This window comes from Taudactylus pleione, unplaced genomic scaffold (genome assembly GCF_031769625.1).
Source record: "Taudactylus pleione unplaced genomic scaffold, aTauple2 ptg000755l, whole genome shotgun sequence".
In the NCBI taxonomy this organism is placed as follows: Eukaryota; Metazoa; Chordata; class Amphibia; order Anura; family Myobatrachidae; genus Taudactylus; species Taudactylus pleione.
This window is the reverse complement of record NW_028285157.1, coordinates 264,749-279,559: the sequence shown is the minus strand read 5'-3', so window position 1 is coordinate 279,559 and position 14,811 is coordinate 264,749. Positions and strand designations below refer to the sequence as shown.

The window sequence follows — 14,811 nt, the reverse complement described above, 5'->3', positions numbered from 1 at the left end:
ACTCCCGCGGTGCATAACCTCTCGGTCGACACCACTGGAAGAACGTATGCCACACGCGATGGTATATCCTCGCGGAAGACGGTTTCCGAGCTCGTAACATGGTACGCACCACAGAGCTGGCAAACCCCCAGGACCTCAGCATGGCCGTCTCAACAGCCACGCCACCAAAGACAGCCGAGTCAGGTCCGGGTGAAGACAAGGACCCTGAGACAGAAGGTCCGGTCGTAGCGGCAACCGCAGAGGACTGTCCACGGACAGACCCTGAAGGTCTGAGAACCAGTGCCGTCTGGGCCACGCGGGAGCTATCAACAGGAGCGTCCCTCCTTCCTGTTTGAATTTCCGGATTACCCGTGGAAGAAGGGAGACCGGAGGGAACAGGTATGCGAACCTGAACGTCCACCGGACGGACAGAGCATCCACCAGAGACGCCCCTTCGTCTCTTGTGCGAGACCCGTACACCGGCAACTTGTTGTTGTGCCGGGACGCCATGAGGTCGATTTCTGGAAGACCCCACCTGTCCACCAGTAGTTGAAAAACGTCCGGGTGCAGGGACCATTCCCCTGGATGAACGTCCTGGCGACTTAGAAAGTCCGCCTCCCAATTTAGCACTCCCGGGATGAAGACCGCTGATATGGCCGGAAGATTGCGCTCCGCCCAAACCAGGATCCGAGAGACCTCTACGAGAGCCGCCCGACTGCGAGTTCCTCCTTGCCTGTTTATGTAGGCCACGGTGGTAGCATTGTCCGACTGGACCTGCACCGGGTGACCCTGGAGAAACCGCTGTGCCTGCAGGAGAGCATTGAAGACCGCACGGAGTTCCAAGATATTTAATGGAAGCTCCGCTTCTGTCGGTGTCCACCTGCCCTGGAACAAGTGTGGACCCGAAACTGCTCCCCAGCCCCGAAGACTGGCGTCCGTTGTCAACAGGACCCAATTTGGAACCCAGAACGGACGTCCCTTGTTGAGGTGGGTCGTCTTTAACCACCACGCAAGGGACAGGCGAACCTCCGGGGTGAGCACAATCGTCTGGAACTTCAGAGACTGAGGCAGCCCGTTCCACTTGGACAGGATCAGGTGCTGCAGAGGTCTGGAGTGAAACTGGGCGTATTCCACCATGTCGAACACCGACACCATGGAGCCCAGTAACCTCATCGCCGAGTGTAAGGACACCCGGCGGCTGTGCAGACAACTGCGCACCCTTGACTGTAAAGCAGAGATCTTGTCCTCCGTCACGAAGATCCTTTGCTGTCCCGAGTCCAATAAGGCTCCAAGATGCAGAATCCTCCGAGACGGGATTAGAGTGGACTTCTGCCAGTTGATTAGCCAGCCGTGCCGTTGCAGCAGTGCAATGGTCAGGTCCAAGTGGTGTAACAGGAGCTCTGGAGATCCTGCCACCAATAACAGGTCGTCCAAGTACGGCAACATGCGGACTCCTTGCAGCTGCAGAGAAGCCGCCATGACCGCCATAGCGTCCTGTATGTCCAATGACACCATGTAGTCCCCAGGTTCCAGCGCCAGAATGATGGACCGTAGGGTCTCCATCCGAAACTTCGGGACCCGCAAAGACTTGTTGAGTGCTTTGAGGTTGAGAATCGGACGATATGACCCATTGGGTTTCTGTACCAAAAATAGATTTGAATAGAAACCCTGGCCCCTCTGGGAGAATGGAACAGGCACTATAACTCCAGCCTGGAGCATAGTGTGCAATACCTTCCGCAGCTCCGTAGCCTTGTTCCGGTCTGATGGTAGACCCGTGGTGAAGAATCGAGCCGGGGGTCTGTGCCGGAAGGAGAGGGCGTACCCGTGAGAGACCACCTCCAGAACCCAAGTGTCTGTCGTAGTGAACGACCAACACCGGGAGAACTGCAGCAGGCGGCCTCCCACCCTGGGATCCCCCAAGGGGAGACCCGGACCGTCAGGCCGCAGGCTTGTCATCTGGCTTGGGGGCCGGACGTCTGGTACTCCATGCCTGTTTCCGGGGCTTGACCGATTTCTTAGGGCCAGCCTGTCGAGGAAACGACTGTGGTTTGGGCCTGCCCTGGGCCCTAGATGACCGAAAGGACGATGGTCCAGAACCAGAAGGAGCAGCGGCCGACGGGAGACAAGCAGATTTGGCTGCCGCCAGCGTGGCCACAATCTTATCCAGATCCGGACCGAAGAGAACTTCTCCGGTAAACGGCAACGCTTCCAGACCTTTCTTGGATCTGCGTCCGCCTTCCAGGATCGCAGCCACAAGGTGCGACGAACAGCTACCGCTGCTGAAGAAATTCTAGACACCAGAGTACTAATGTCTAGAGCCGCCTCGTTGATGTAGGTCGCCGAATCACGGAGATTGCCAAACAACTCCGCTTGTTCGGCCGGACAGTCGGATTCAAAAGAAGCCTCTAATGAATCCGCCCAGCGCTCCATCGCTCTGGCAACCCAGCAAATGGCCATAGCCGGCCGTGCTGCCCCCCCTGCAAGGGAATAAGCGGACTTCAGGCAGATTTCTACCTTGCGGTCCGTAGCATCCTTAAGGGAGGACATGGATGGCATCGGCAATGTGGCACTACGGACAAGACGGGTCACGTGAGAATCCACCTGTGGAGGGGATTCACACTTAGCAAAATAATTATCCGCGAACGGATAAGCCACCGCCAGGCGTCTCTGCGGCTGGTATCTTTTGCCAGGTTGTTTCCACGCCTCCTCTAAATGGTCCACCAACTGACCCGAAAGAGGAAAGACTGTGGCATCGCCCTTCACATCTTTGAAAAAGGCATACTTAGATTTAGCCGCTGAGGGAACTTCGTCCTCAATCACCAAGGCTGTGCGGACCGCCCGAATAAGTCCAGGAATATATACTTTGGACTTAGCATCAGCGTCCTTAGTATGGAAAGGTTCCTGATCGTAAGGATCCAGAATCTCCCCATCATCAGACGTCCCTTCGTCATCCTCATAAGGAGCGGACAGAGACGCCACCGGCCTTTTATGAGGCCGCATCACAGACTCCCCTTGCAACACATCCGACAAGTGCTGTAAAGAACTCGTCAGGGAGTTAACCCACGCTGGCTCCTGAGAACCCGGGAGCGGGGAAATAGGGAGACTGTGGGGTACCACCAATTGTCGTGGGAACCCCTGCATGGGTGACGACACCACAGACTGCTGGGACAAACCCATCGGAGTAAACGCGGGCTGCGGAGCTAACTGGCCCACTAAAGCTGTTAACGCCTGAGCGAAACAAGCCCAGGGCGGCTCCTGTACCGGTGCTGTAACCGTAATAGGCCGCGCCATGGACAAACACTGCCGGCAAAGGCCCTCCGCGCTACCCTCCCCCTCCGCTAACGGTACTTTGCACGTGGTACACTGTAGCCGGAGGGGAAAATCACTTTCAGACATGATGGCACCACGTATGTGACCTCTCTCACCAATTAAGTATTAAATAGGCGAGAGACCACCCTGCAGCACCGCACCGCAAGGGCTTTAGCAGAAAGAACAGGGACAGTAATAAAGCTGACAGTTTAGAGAAGAATAGTTACAGACAGCGCTAGCACAGTCACATACAATGCAGAGAAATAACAATTCCTGCACTAACAGCGCTGATCACTCAACTACACAGACACAGGGCCTGGTAGGACACAGCGCTGCATACACAGACCTGAGCCACAGCGGAGGAGAGGTATGCGGGGGGACCCAGACCACGATGCTTCCTTCCAGACTTCCAGCAGCGTTCACCATGCGTTGCAGAGAAGATGGCCGCCGAGGAGCAGAGAGAAGCTGGCCTGGGGGAGGAGCGCTGACACAGGACCAGTCAGCACAGTGCAGAGAGGGCTGTGTGCAGCGGGGGAGGCGCCGGCTGTGAGACAGGGAAGGCGCGCTCCCCTGGCATGCATTTAACCCCTGGGACGCCGCAGCGCTACCGCTCTGCTGCGGTCCGCTGTCCCAGGGGGTAGTGGAAGCGCAGGTTGGTCGCCTGGCTCCACGCTGCAGCCAGTCCCCAGGGAGCCCCCTGCCTGGGGACTTAGGACCATGTGATCAGCGGGGACCCACCGCGGGACCCCGCTGCTTACCTCTGTCCCCCTTGAATCCGGCCATGGTCCGGAGCATCTGGGGTCACCGCTAGCTGTGACCCCAGACGCCCACCAGCATCCCCGGATCAGTACCGGCGTTCTGGTACCGGCGGGGTGTAGGGAAGACAGCATGGACGTCAGGACTGACTGTCCATGCTGTTCATCCAGATGTGCAGCCACAGCTGCATGAAGAAAAAGCTTCAGGGGCTCTTCTAGCCCCCACTCCAACAGGTGCACCCGACTCCGGCCGGGCACCAAACTAAACTGAGGTGCCTTGGCCCGGGGGCGGGGTATAGGAGGGGGACCTAGTGCATCCTGGGAGGCTGAAAGCTTAACTCTTTGGTGCCCTGCGACTGACGTCACACCTATACCCAAGGTATCCTGTGGATACCCTATGGACCCTGAAGTAGAAACTACTTTATAGAATTTCAAGCTATTGTGCCACCGGATTGTTACTTATGTCATTAGTATTTTGCGCTATTAGGTACCAACTGATAATGGAGCAGATATTATGATGTATGGATAGTGGGTCCAGTCACATTTTTGCTCTTAGGCTTAGATATTTGTGGTTATGCCCATAAGCAAGACCGAGCAGTAGAGTATTTTCTGCACTGGTATTAATATCTCTTCAAAATGAAAAAATATGTTGTATTTAATACTCTGTATATTTTGGATCTATTCATTTACTCTCTTCCTTTTATCCAAGACAAAAAAGGGGTGCAATCTTAGACAACTAAAGTTTCACACTTTTATATAGAGAGCAAAGAAAAGCAGAGTTGTGTTTGTTGACGCACTGTAATAAAATGTAAATGTTATTGGTATTTATAAAAAAAGAATACAGCAAAATACCAAATTTATCGAAGTGCTGAATAATAAGGGAAAATGTGGCTAAACACCTAGACTGCACGCCATACTAGATTTATAACAAGCCCTATTATAATATTAGATTGTATGCAGTCTAGGTTTTTAAACACACTTTTCCTTACTATTTTGCATTTATCACTAAGATAAAATGTTTTTATTGTCTTTAATGAACACAATAAAAGTACATTTTTAATAGAGAGCGTCAACAACTCTCTGATATTCTTTTCTCTCTCTCTCTCCCTCATATATATTATGCCCATAAGCACAGGTTAGAGAAGAATATATTCCACTGAAGCCAACACTGTGTTACCCAAGCTCCTTGGGGTCCATGGCACGGAAAGAGAGGCCAAACCAGAGAGACCGCTAGATTACCAAGACATATATGGCTTCAGTACCAGCACAGAACACTGTACCTGGGTATCAAAGACAATACAAATCATTAGGATTTCCTGCATATAATAAATGTAATAATCCTAAATTACTTACACCTGTTCCATCGCCAACCCAAACCACAGACAGTTCTTTACTCTGGTCAAAGGTGCCCTGAAAGTAAAAATGAACAAACAATTAAAAAAAAACCAAAAAAAAAACCATGCTTCTACAACTGAATTAATCCTATAGTCAAAGCAATTGATAACTTAATTTACAGTCACATATATGAAGTAAATGAAACAATTAAACCCTCCCTGTCCAAGCGACATAATATCCCTAATAGAAACATCCATTCATGACTGATTGCATCAAAATGATCTTCATATCCCACTCCCTTACTTTAATCTAATCATTTTAAAAATACTCCTGAGGGGGTGGATTCTCTTATTTAGTGTTATGGGGGCACTAAAGCACAAAGCATGGAAGAGCTAAATCCAGATTGCCAATGCGCTTGAAGATGACATGAGTTACCTACACTATTGGGACACTTCCTGACACAGCACTTCATGGTTCTGATAAATTGTGTTATAGTCTTCAAGCAAAGGAAAATGGGCTGTATAGTTGAACAGATTTATATGTAAATGTTTTTTTTTTACTGCAAGCTGTAATTGTCACTTGTAATGGATAAAGGTGTACTCTATGGGCAGGGGGGGGGGGGGGCAGTAAATGGCTATTTGTCATCACCAAGCAAACCGTTAATTTTACCAATGTGCGAGACACCCCTCCCCCCAAAGTAAACAAACCCTTTTTATTAATGTATGTAGCTCTCACGTTGATTGCCGAACATGTATTTTACAAGCAGAAGCCTATCTAAGATGCTTGGGGTACTGAAAAGTTCATCTAAAATAAATAAGTCAGGCAGAGTAGCATTCACTAACATTCCTCAAAAAGCCCTAGCCTGAGACAGGTCTGGTTTTCATTAATAAAAGAGAGCAAGATCTAATAGGACAGGTCACACTTTTATCAAGGGGATGTAGTCTGGAAGCCGACGGTCTAAATGCGAGCGCCGGCTTCCAGACCCTCTAATCCTGGCATGGTACTAATGACAGGCGGCGAAAACTCGACCCCTGTCATTAACCATACGCCGGAAGACCGACGCCCGGCATACCGAAGGTAAGCCGGGCGCAGACAGCCGCAGGGGGGGTGTTATGGTTAGGCACCCCCCCGGGAGGGTTAGGTTTAGACAAGGGGAAGGGGGGGTTAGGGTTAGGCACCCCCCCCAGGCGACTTAGGTTTAGGCACTTGGTGGGAAGGTTAAGGTTAGGCAACCCTAAGGGAGGGTTAGGGTTAGGTAGAGTTAGGTTAGCGATACCTTCCTTAGGGACGATCGGGATCTTCACCCTTGCTGGGCTGCCGCTGTCAGGATTTGAAAAGCTGCCCATGAGGCCGGCAGTAATACCTACTACACCCTTATCAGGCAGTGGGCTGACCCCATTATAGTGGAAACCAGACATAGCTTGGTCAATGCAGGGCTGGATTCTCTGTGGTACAGATGTAAGCAGGGCAGAGTCCCCCCATAGGCTCTTCCCGGCTCTGTAGATGTGTGGGTGCCAAAATAAATTTAAAAAGAAAATTAAAAAAATTCTGGTAATCTTGGAAGATACCATTATAATGGTCAGGGGTCAGTTGTATCATTACCCATACAATTACATAAATATAGTAAAATGAAGTATGCACAGATATTTATATAAGACTCATTCTTGCATTTACCACTCCACTCACCAAATCACAAGATGTTTTGCACTACAACCACGATATTATTTGCTGGCGCTTGGAAAATTTGTTGTTGGCTGAGCAGTGTAGAAGAGCCTAGGTCAGCAGTAGCCAAACGGTGCACCAAGGCCTACTGGGATGCTGCAACGTTGCCACCGGGTGGATTTTTTTAATATAAAATATTTTTTATTTGGACAGGTGGGAAAGGTTGGCGGCGCAGAACAGAGTGGCGGATGGGGGGGGGGGTGAGCTGTCACTGTAAAGCAGGGCTTGACAAATGTTTCTAAAATCTAGGAGCCAGTTCACTGTCCCCACAAACAAATTACAGGAGTGAGGAGCACAGCTCTGTGTGTTATGCAACTGTTATACTCACTATACTAGTCCACAAAATGGTCGCGGTTGAATGGATACAGTAACATGGAGGCCCCCTCACTACTCTGCAAAGCTCCCCTGCTCCACCCCCACCCTCCAGTAATAACAGACCACATTTCATATAAAACAATGGTGCCAGAAAGTACAACAGAACCCCCCTCCACTCGTGGTCACACCAGTAACCCTCTGAAGCCGCTCCGCAATCCCTGGCCACGCAGAGACCCTATTACAGGGGAACTCTATGCAGCCAGAAATAAGAGACAGTAGACAGCTGGGACATACTAGAGGATCAGCTTAGACTGAGACATACAGCATGTGTCAGAGTAGGACAGGAGGAGTCAGCACAGGATGGGATGGACAGGAGGAGTCCGCGCAGGCCAGGACGGACACAGGCATAGCAGTCACCGCAGACGACACTCAGCACATGCACTCCTGTACATGAAATGAACGCCACAATACTAAAGGCACGAATATGCGCGGGGGGCTGATGAGGATCCGCTTCCTCCCTCACTGCAAAATCTGGTAGCCATGGCGACCTGGCCCCTGGGATTTGTCAAGCCCTGCTGTAAAGCAACAGGAAGTGTCTGATCTGAGGAACGATGCTGCAGAATGGTGCTGATGATCACAGGTAAAGGTAAGTAAGGAGGGGGGCTTGGAGGGAGGCAAATGGAGAGACATGGAAGGGACAATGGGAGAGAATAGTATGGTTTTTCATTTTTAAATACTTGTTACATTATTTTGATCCAACTACTTAAAAAAAAAAATGGGACTGCCGAGGTGTCTTGAAAAAATTATGGAGACACTAAGGGTGCCTCGAAATGAAAAAGTTTGGGGTCTACTGGGCTAGGTCAATTCAGATGAAAGCCATTCTGTAGCAGAGCACAGAGAACCATTAATATCAGCAATACTGAACTTTGCTTACCTATTGTGTTACTAAGGATGAGAATGAGGGCACTTTTCTGAGTCTTATTTAAATAAAACGTTAACCCTGGTTTGTGCATATGAATTTTAATTTACCTATCATTACTATATTGTATAATGCTAAGTTCACTTACCGACACATTGCTATTATACTGGAATTCCCTGGAGTGGAATTTTTTTTTTTCATTTGATGGCATGTTCCAGTCATTTAACGGTTTCTGGAGAGGGATATAGTTGTTCACTTCTTACCCTACTCTGTCCAGTTCATACCAAGCTGAAGCTTGATCCCACTAGAACAGAAAACGCATGCTGCTAGTCTCCCTATTAACAGCCAGCACCATCCTAGCCATTCTAGTCTGGGGCTGGTTTGCACTCTAGCAGGGGGACCCCATTATAGTACCCCAGGTTGTCTAGTCCTAATGTTGATTAAGAACTTTGAGGAGAAAACTTTTAAAATTCACAGAAATTGTTTTTCTACTTATTTCAATGATCCAGTCATTGCAATAGGGTTTTGCATGTAGAGCACGTTTAAGGATAAATACAATATGTCTACAGTGACAATGTCAACAATGTTACTGTCGTCAGCATTATGATAGCAAGGTTAAAATGCTACTTAAAGCATTCATGCAGTGTTGAATTCTGCATTTGTATAGGTGTTACACATAGGAGATTGAAATATGTTACAATTTCAGATGTAACCAAAGTGCTGGCTACACAACAGTCTATATTTTGAACATCTTACAAAATTGTAATGCCACAAACACACAATAGAAGATTTATTTCCTGTGCTATAAATAGTTGTTTAATTGTAAGGCAGGGCAGCACATGCCTTATCAGAAAGAACACAAAGGAAAACACATAGATCATAATCAAATACTGCACACCACCATTAGTAGCACATATACATTAGTGCCCCCCTTTTAATTCTCTATTTCTACAGTGTATACAAAACTAAAAGGGACACTAACACAGACAACATACTGTAAGGGACAGCGCCTTAGGGTGGTTCTCCTGGCAAAGAGGCCAGTTGCATAACACTCACAAAACCAGACATGCAAGTTGCAGAACAGTAAAAATGGTTTCAAACACACACACACACACACACACACACTATAGTGAAACAGCTATAACAAATAATTTGCATAACTAAAATTCCATATGAACATAATTCTATTCAACTTTAAAACTACAACTTACTGAACTCAGTGGATAATGGGATTTTATATATCATAATAAAGTCACCAGACATGTTCACACTATTAGGTGTCTGGTGTTATTATAAAGCACTTGACCACAAGTGTTACAATGTGAACCCACAATTATAGTACCTATAACAGACCAGATATTGTTCAAGCTTTAGAATGCCTACATCTGCAGATCTTAAACACTCTGGGAAAGAAGGCTTCTGGTATTGTTAAATTATGTGTTTTCTTATTCAACCTCAGCAGAACACATCAAAACAAGCAAGTGTCTAGTCATGGTTTAACCACATGTAAATGGAGCATGACTTCCCACTGCAAATCATATATGGCCATTCAGCAGGAAACCCTGAAGGACAAAGCACATTTAAGTCAAACAGTGCAACAACTAACTAGTCACACCAAAATTGTTAGTATGACCCCTACCACCACGAATTAATCTTAATAAAGCATACATTAAAATACATTCAGAATGTCCCTCTGTTTAAAGCAGTAATGACACAAAACAGTTTTTTTTCCCTTTAAATAGCAAGTGGATAACCTTTTAACCATAAATCATAATTTTTCATAGCTATCCATCTACAATCCATTATATCCTTTCAATATCTCTCTGTGAGGAAAACAAGTATTGCTGCCAGAACAGGCGCTCACAGCTATCAGCAGGTCATGTGCATCTCTGCTCACTACATAATGTGCCATGTGTCTGTGGTAGCCCTGACACACTTCAAATTCTAAAATTATTAAAAAAAACAAAAGGCAAGAAGAAAAGGTAAATAAGAATTTTTTTTAAGCTGTTGCTGCTTTTAAAAAAAAAAAAAAAACACAAACACCACTGTCACAATAATTAGTATAAATAGAACACAACTAACAGTCTGCATATTTCAAATCGGAATCCCTGGCTCTACCTGTAATAGTAGGGAATACTTATCCTTGAACACACAATAATAGGCAACACTTAAAAGAAGAAAAAAACCTCAAAGTGAGATAGAATATTTACTTATCAACCAATCTCTTATGTTCTCTCTTATGAACCCACTGATCTCTTGACTACACCATCTGACATTACTCCCTCTGCATGTACTACCAGCTTCGGCTGCATGCTCAGTCTGCCATCAGTCCCTCCTTTGTCCCACTAGCTCAGTGATAGATTACCAATAAGTCTTCTGAAGTTTATCAGGTTATCGTTTAAAATAGTCGAATGATAACCTCTTACTGAAATTAAGGGTAAAATATCCCATTTAATTTTAAGAGACACCTAATGGTGCATACACCGTCATATCTGTCAGATGAATGATGAACGACTGAACGATTTGCCCGAGTTGAACGATTTCAGACAGTATTAAAATAAATGGAATCGTCCAAGTCTGACTGCAAACACATCAGATGTCAGATATTGTTATCTGACAAGCGGGATCGCGCATCGTTCATCGTTGCAGGCTGACATGTCAGGTTTTCTTTCAGATATAAAAGATTTTTAAAATAGTTATTGTTCAGATCAGACACAAAATCTGACCGTGTGTATGCACCATAACTAATATAATAAGCCAGCATTTTAAACAAGTGTTACGTGCTAAAACAAACAAATGTCACAATAAAAGGAGGAATGAGATGGAGACAAGTAGCTCAGAGGGCTGCATGTGGCCCTAGAACCTCCTGTTGCCCATCACTGCACTAGCATTGCATTCTCCATCCAGACTCTTCTATCTGAAGTCTGCACCTCCTTCATAAACCTCTTCTGTATTTGTTCTCTTTAGTGTGTGATTGTACTTGTATGACTTGTAACTGACTGTTCCGCTGCCTTAGAGAATGATCACAATAGTGCGCATAAAAACCATCACATGCAAATTAACAGAACAACCATCAAAAATAATCATATTGACACAATATATATTGTATCAATACATGTCAGCAGCATCATTTTTAGTCTCAGACCAATTAGTATCGAGCACTTAAATTTAGTAGGTTTTATTTATGTCAAAACAATACAGATAAAACAATAAAATTTAATTAAAATGTAATATACGCTCCATAATAATAATACTTAATGTACTGTAACAGGATATCCTAACCTACACTACAGTATATGGAATGGTGGTATAGTGGGGAACCTTTGGCTTGCATACTGAATGTGCAAACATATTAGCAGCATGTAGCCCCAGTACAATAGCCCCAGCATGATACCTTACTTTTCTGGCTACAACACTCTGGATTGGGATAACATAAGAGTATTTTATACACTGTACTTTTTATTCCATTTTTTATTATTTGCATGCTTTATCTGGATTATTTTGCTATCAATAACACACATACTAAACTTAAGTGCCTGAATGTTTACCTAATAATTAAAATTATCTAAACAAAAATTATGATTTACATTATATATGAATGGATACTCATTTATTGGCAGACTAAACCATTCCTGGTTGCCCAGTCTATAGTAATTTATATACACAACTATTTAGTATACGTTGCACTTTACTCTGTTTTTCCTATTGATAATATAAAGAAGCACTGGGTATTTTATAGTTAATAGTTATTTTCTCCATCATACAGTATAAGTTCCCTGATAATCAGCAGCTAAACTAAATGAAGTAGCACTGGTATTACAAGCTTTAATGCAACTAGCAATACTTTGGTTTGCAGTAAATATAGTAGTAGGTGTCACAGTTCAAGACATCCGTGTATTCGAAAGTGTGATTAGTGCTGTCATCAGCATTAGAGAAGAATAGATTTTTATCATTTCGATTCCCAACTTCCATAGGCACAAGCATGTATTTTTATTTCCGGTAATAAATATATTTATTGATGTATATGATCCAGTACATCGTGCTCCATAAATGTGTTTACTAACGTAGACTGTTTACTGACTTGCATCAAATTGCCCCGTTACAGCAATATTTATATACAGACTAATTCCCCAGAAACCTATATTTTTCTCTGCTAGACAAATACATACTGTACAAGCAGTGCCGCCCAGCCAATGCCATACTGTCAGGGCATGTATGCCGACACCGTATACGATCACCCTGCAGCCCACTGACCCCCAGCTCCACACCCCACTCACTGACCCTCCCCCCGGTCACTGCACCTGAGCTGCAGCCTCACCTGGTGTGTTTCCTTCCCCAGGATGTCATGGAAGGCCAATGGCTGCTCGCAGGTCCCCTCGCTGCTTGGCGACGTGTCGGGCACTGCGCTCCTCCGCACCCGTGAGAGCAATGCCGCATCGCGGCGCCACACAGCGGAACGGGCACCCAGCTGGTCGCGGGGACGGATGCAACGAGCTGTGCACAAGACGAGCAGGAACACCAGGGCTCGGAGCCCCCCCAGCCCCAAACAAGGACACATCTCTATGCTGCTAGCTGCCCGGAGCCACGGCCAGCAGACTGACAGGTGCTATACTGCCTTGCGCTTATTGGCTGAGGCTACGATCACTCTCCCTCGGTAATGTCACTTATTGGCCACAATGTTATTGAACCCTCCCTGGCCACGCCCATAGACAACATCCGTGCTGAGCAGGTGCCAGACCGACGCAGGCTTGTTGCAGGCTGGTTTATCACACGGGAGGTGCTGGTTTTATTAATTGGATTGCAGGGAGCGAACAGGGTACTGTACTATATCATTTATTGTGTCGTGGTGTAACATTACTTACTGGAGAACATTTGAAATTAGTTTGGTGATACCTTGTCATTGCTGCCAACATTTTGTCAATGATTTACAGGTATAGTTTGCGGCTAAGCAGGTGCTCAGTAAGAGCCCAATTCAATTAGTTTTGCATCGCGAGAAAGTTTCGCCTGCCCAACTTTCCGCCTACATCGCATGTTTTGGTCGCGAAAACTTATTGTGCGCGTCCCTGCTATTCGCCGTATTCAATTACAAAGCAGGCGAAAATGGCACAGGCGGAAAGTACGGTCAGAATTGGGGAAATCAGTCTGAACCCCCCAAAAAGATGCACTAACATTGATCAATGTAATAGTGTCCCTAACAAAACTATTTGGGGTACTGAAGTTGTTGTAAATTCTTGTTATTAGCGTCCTTGTAAAAGTGGTGAAGAATGGCATTTAGCTGTTTTTTTAGGTGAAAATAAGTAGTCCAGTCAAATTTGGGGTACTTGAAAATGGGTGCAAGTATGTTTTAATGTCTCTAAAGTGAAGTTTAAAGAACGTGAAAAACGCACCTGTTGCATTCACCTGCAATCCTAACAACACCTGACCCATCCTTGCAGACCCCTTTGAAGGCTATTTCGCTAGTTTTTATGCTTGTCCCCCCCTTTGTACTTTTTCGCCCCCAAAATGAAAGTTCTTTTTTGGGGTGTTCTTATGTTTTTTCTCTGGATTTGTTGGGGGGCTGTCCCAAGGGTTATGAGTGGTTTCCCCACTTTTGTACCCCAAAATAAAAATGTTGCACTTCTTTTCTCCTGCTATTCTTAGGTGAATCTTTTTCGCCTATTACATTGCATAGACTTTCCACGTAGGCATTGGAATTGAATTTGGAGATAAGTTCCGACCACTCGAAAAGCCGCAATTGGCGATACTTTTTCACGGAAAACGTCTTTTCGCTTCTAATTGAATACGGCCCTAATTCTGAGTTGTACACAAGTCCAAATGCAGGTGGATCCCACCGTTCAAATGCGGATGGATCCAGCGGATATCTGTAAACTGCGCATGTGCCATAGACAACTATCACAGATTGTGCAATCACTATACCATACATATTATTGGTCAGATCTGTATGCAAATATGGCTACTATATGATCGCATGAAACTGATCCTAACCATGTGAGTGCCTTGGCGTATAGGCCACATTTCAAGGGACATTTGTTTCTGATGGACCTTTTGTACCCAGCATGAGGTCCCTATAAGTCCCAATACTAATAATGACGGTTGCGGCTGAAGAGGGAATATCAGTGGGCATCCCAGCCTTCCGCAAGAAGATGGCCGGATACTCAGATAGACAACAGGGTCGGTTCTAGAGCAAGTGGAGCTCAAGGCGACAATTTTTTATGGCGCCCCCCCATACAAAACATTAACATAGAGCAGGTCACTCTTATCGGACTTTAGACCTTTGCCTTTTTTTTACCCAGATTGTGTACTTTTTCCTGCATTTTGCGCCTTAATTCAATAATAGTGTACTAAGTATTTGGGATTAATATTTTTTACTGACCTCTCTATACCTGCCACTACATCACTGACTATATCCTACGCTACATCACTGACCCCCTCTATGCCCTACGCTACATCACTGACGCCTCTATGCCCTGCGCTACA

The 14,811-nt window shown here is 45.9% G+C and overlaps 1 protein-coding gene across 1 annotated transcript in view; it reads right to left on the bottom strand.

The window, feature by feature from the left end:
* The window catches only part of SORT1 (sortilin 1), a 63,032-nt gene extending 50,089 nt beyond the window's left edge, over window positions 1-12,943 (bottom strand). Inside the window, exons 1-2 of the mRNA XM_088457314.1 lie at window positions 12,653-12,943; window positions 5,397-5,453 (exon numbers count right to left, since the gene is read on the bottom strand). Of these exons, the coding sequence (XP_088313440.1) occupies window positions 5,397-5,453; window positions 12,653-12,892 (297 nt within the window). The 5' untranslated portion in view covers window positions 12,893-12,943. The remainder of the gene's footprint in view (window positions 1-5,396; window positions 5,454-12,652) is intronic.
* Window positions 12,944-14,811: the final 1,868 nt, after the last annotated feature.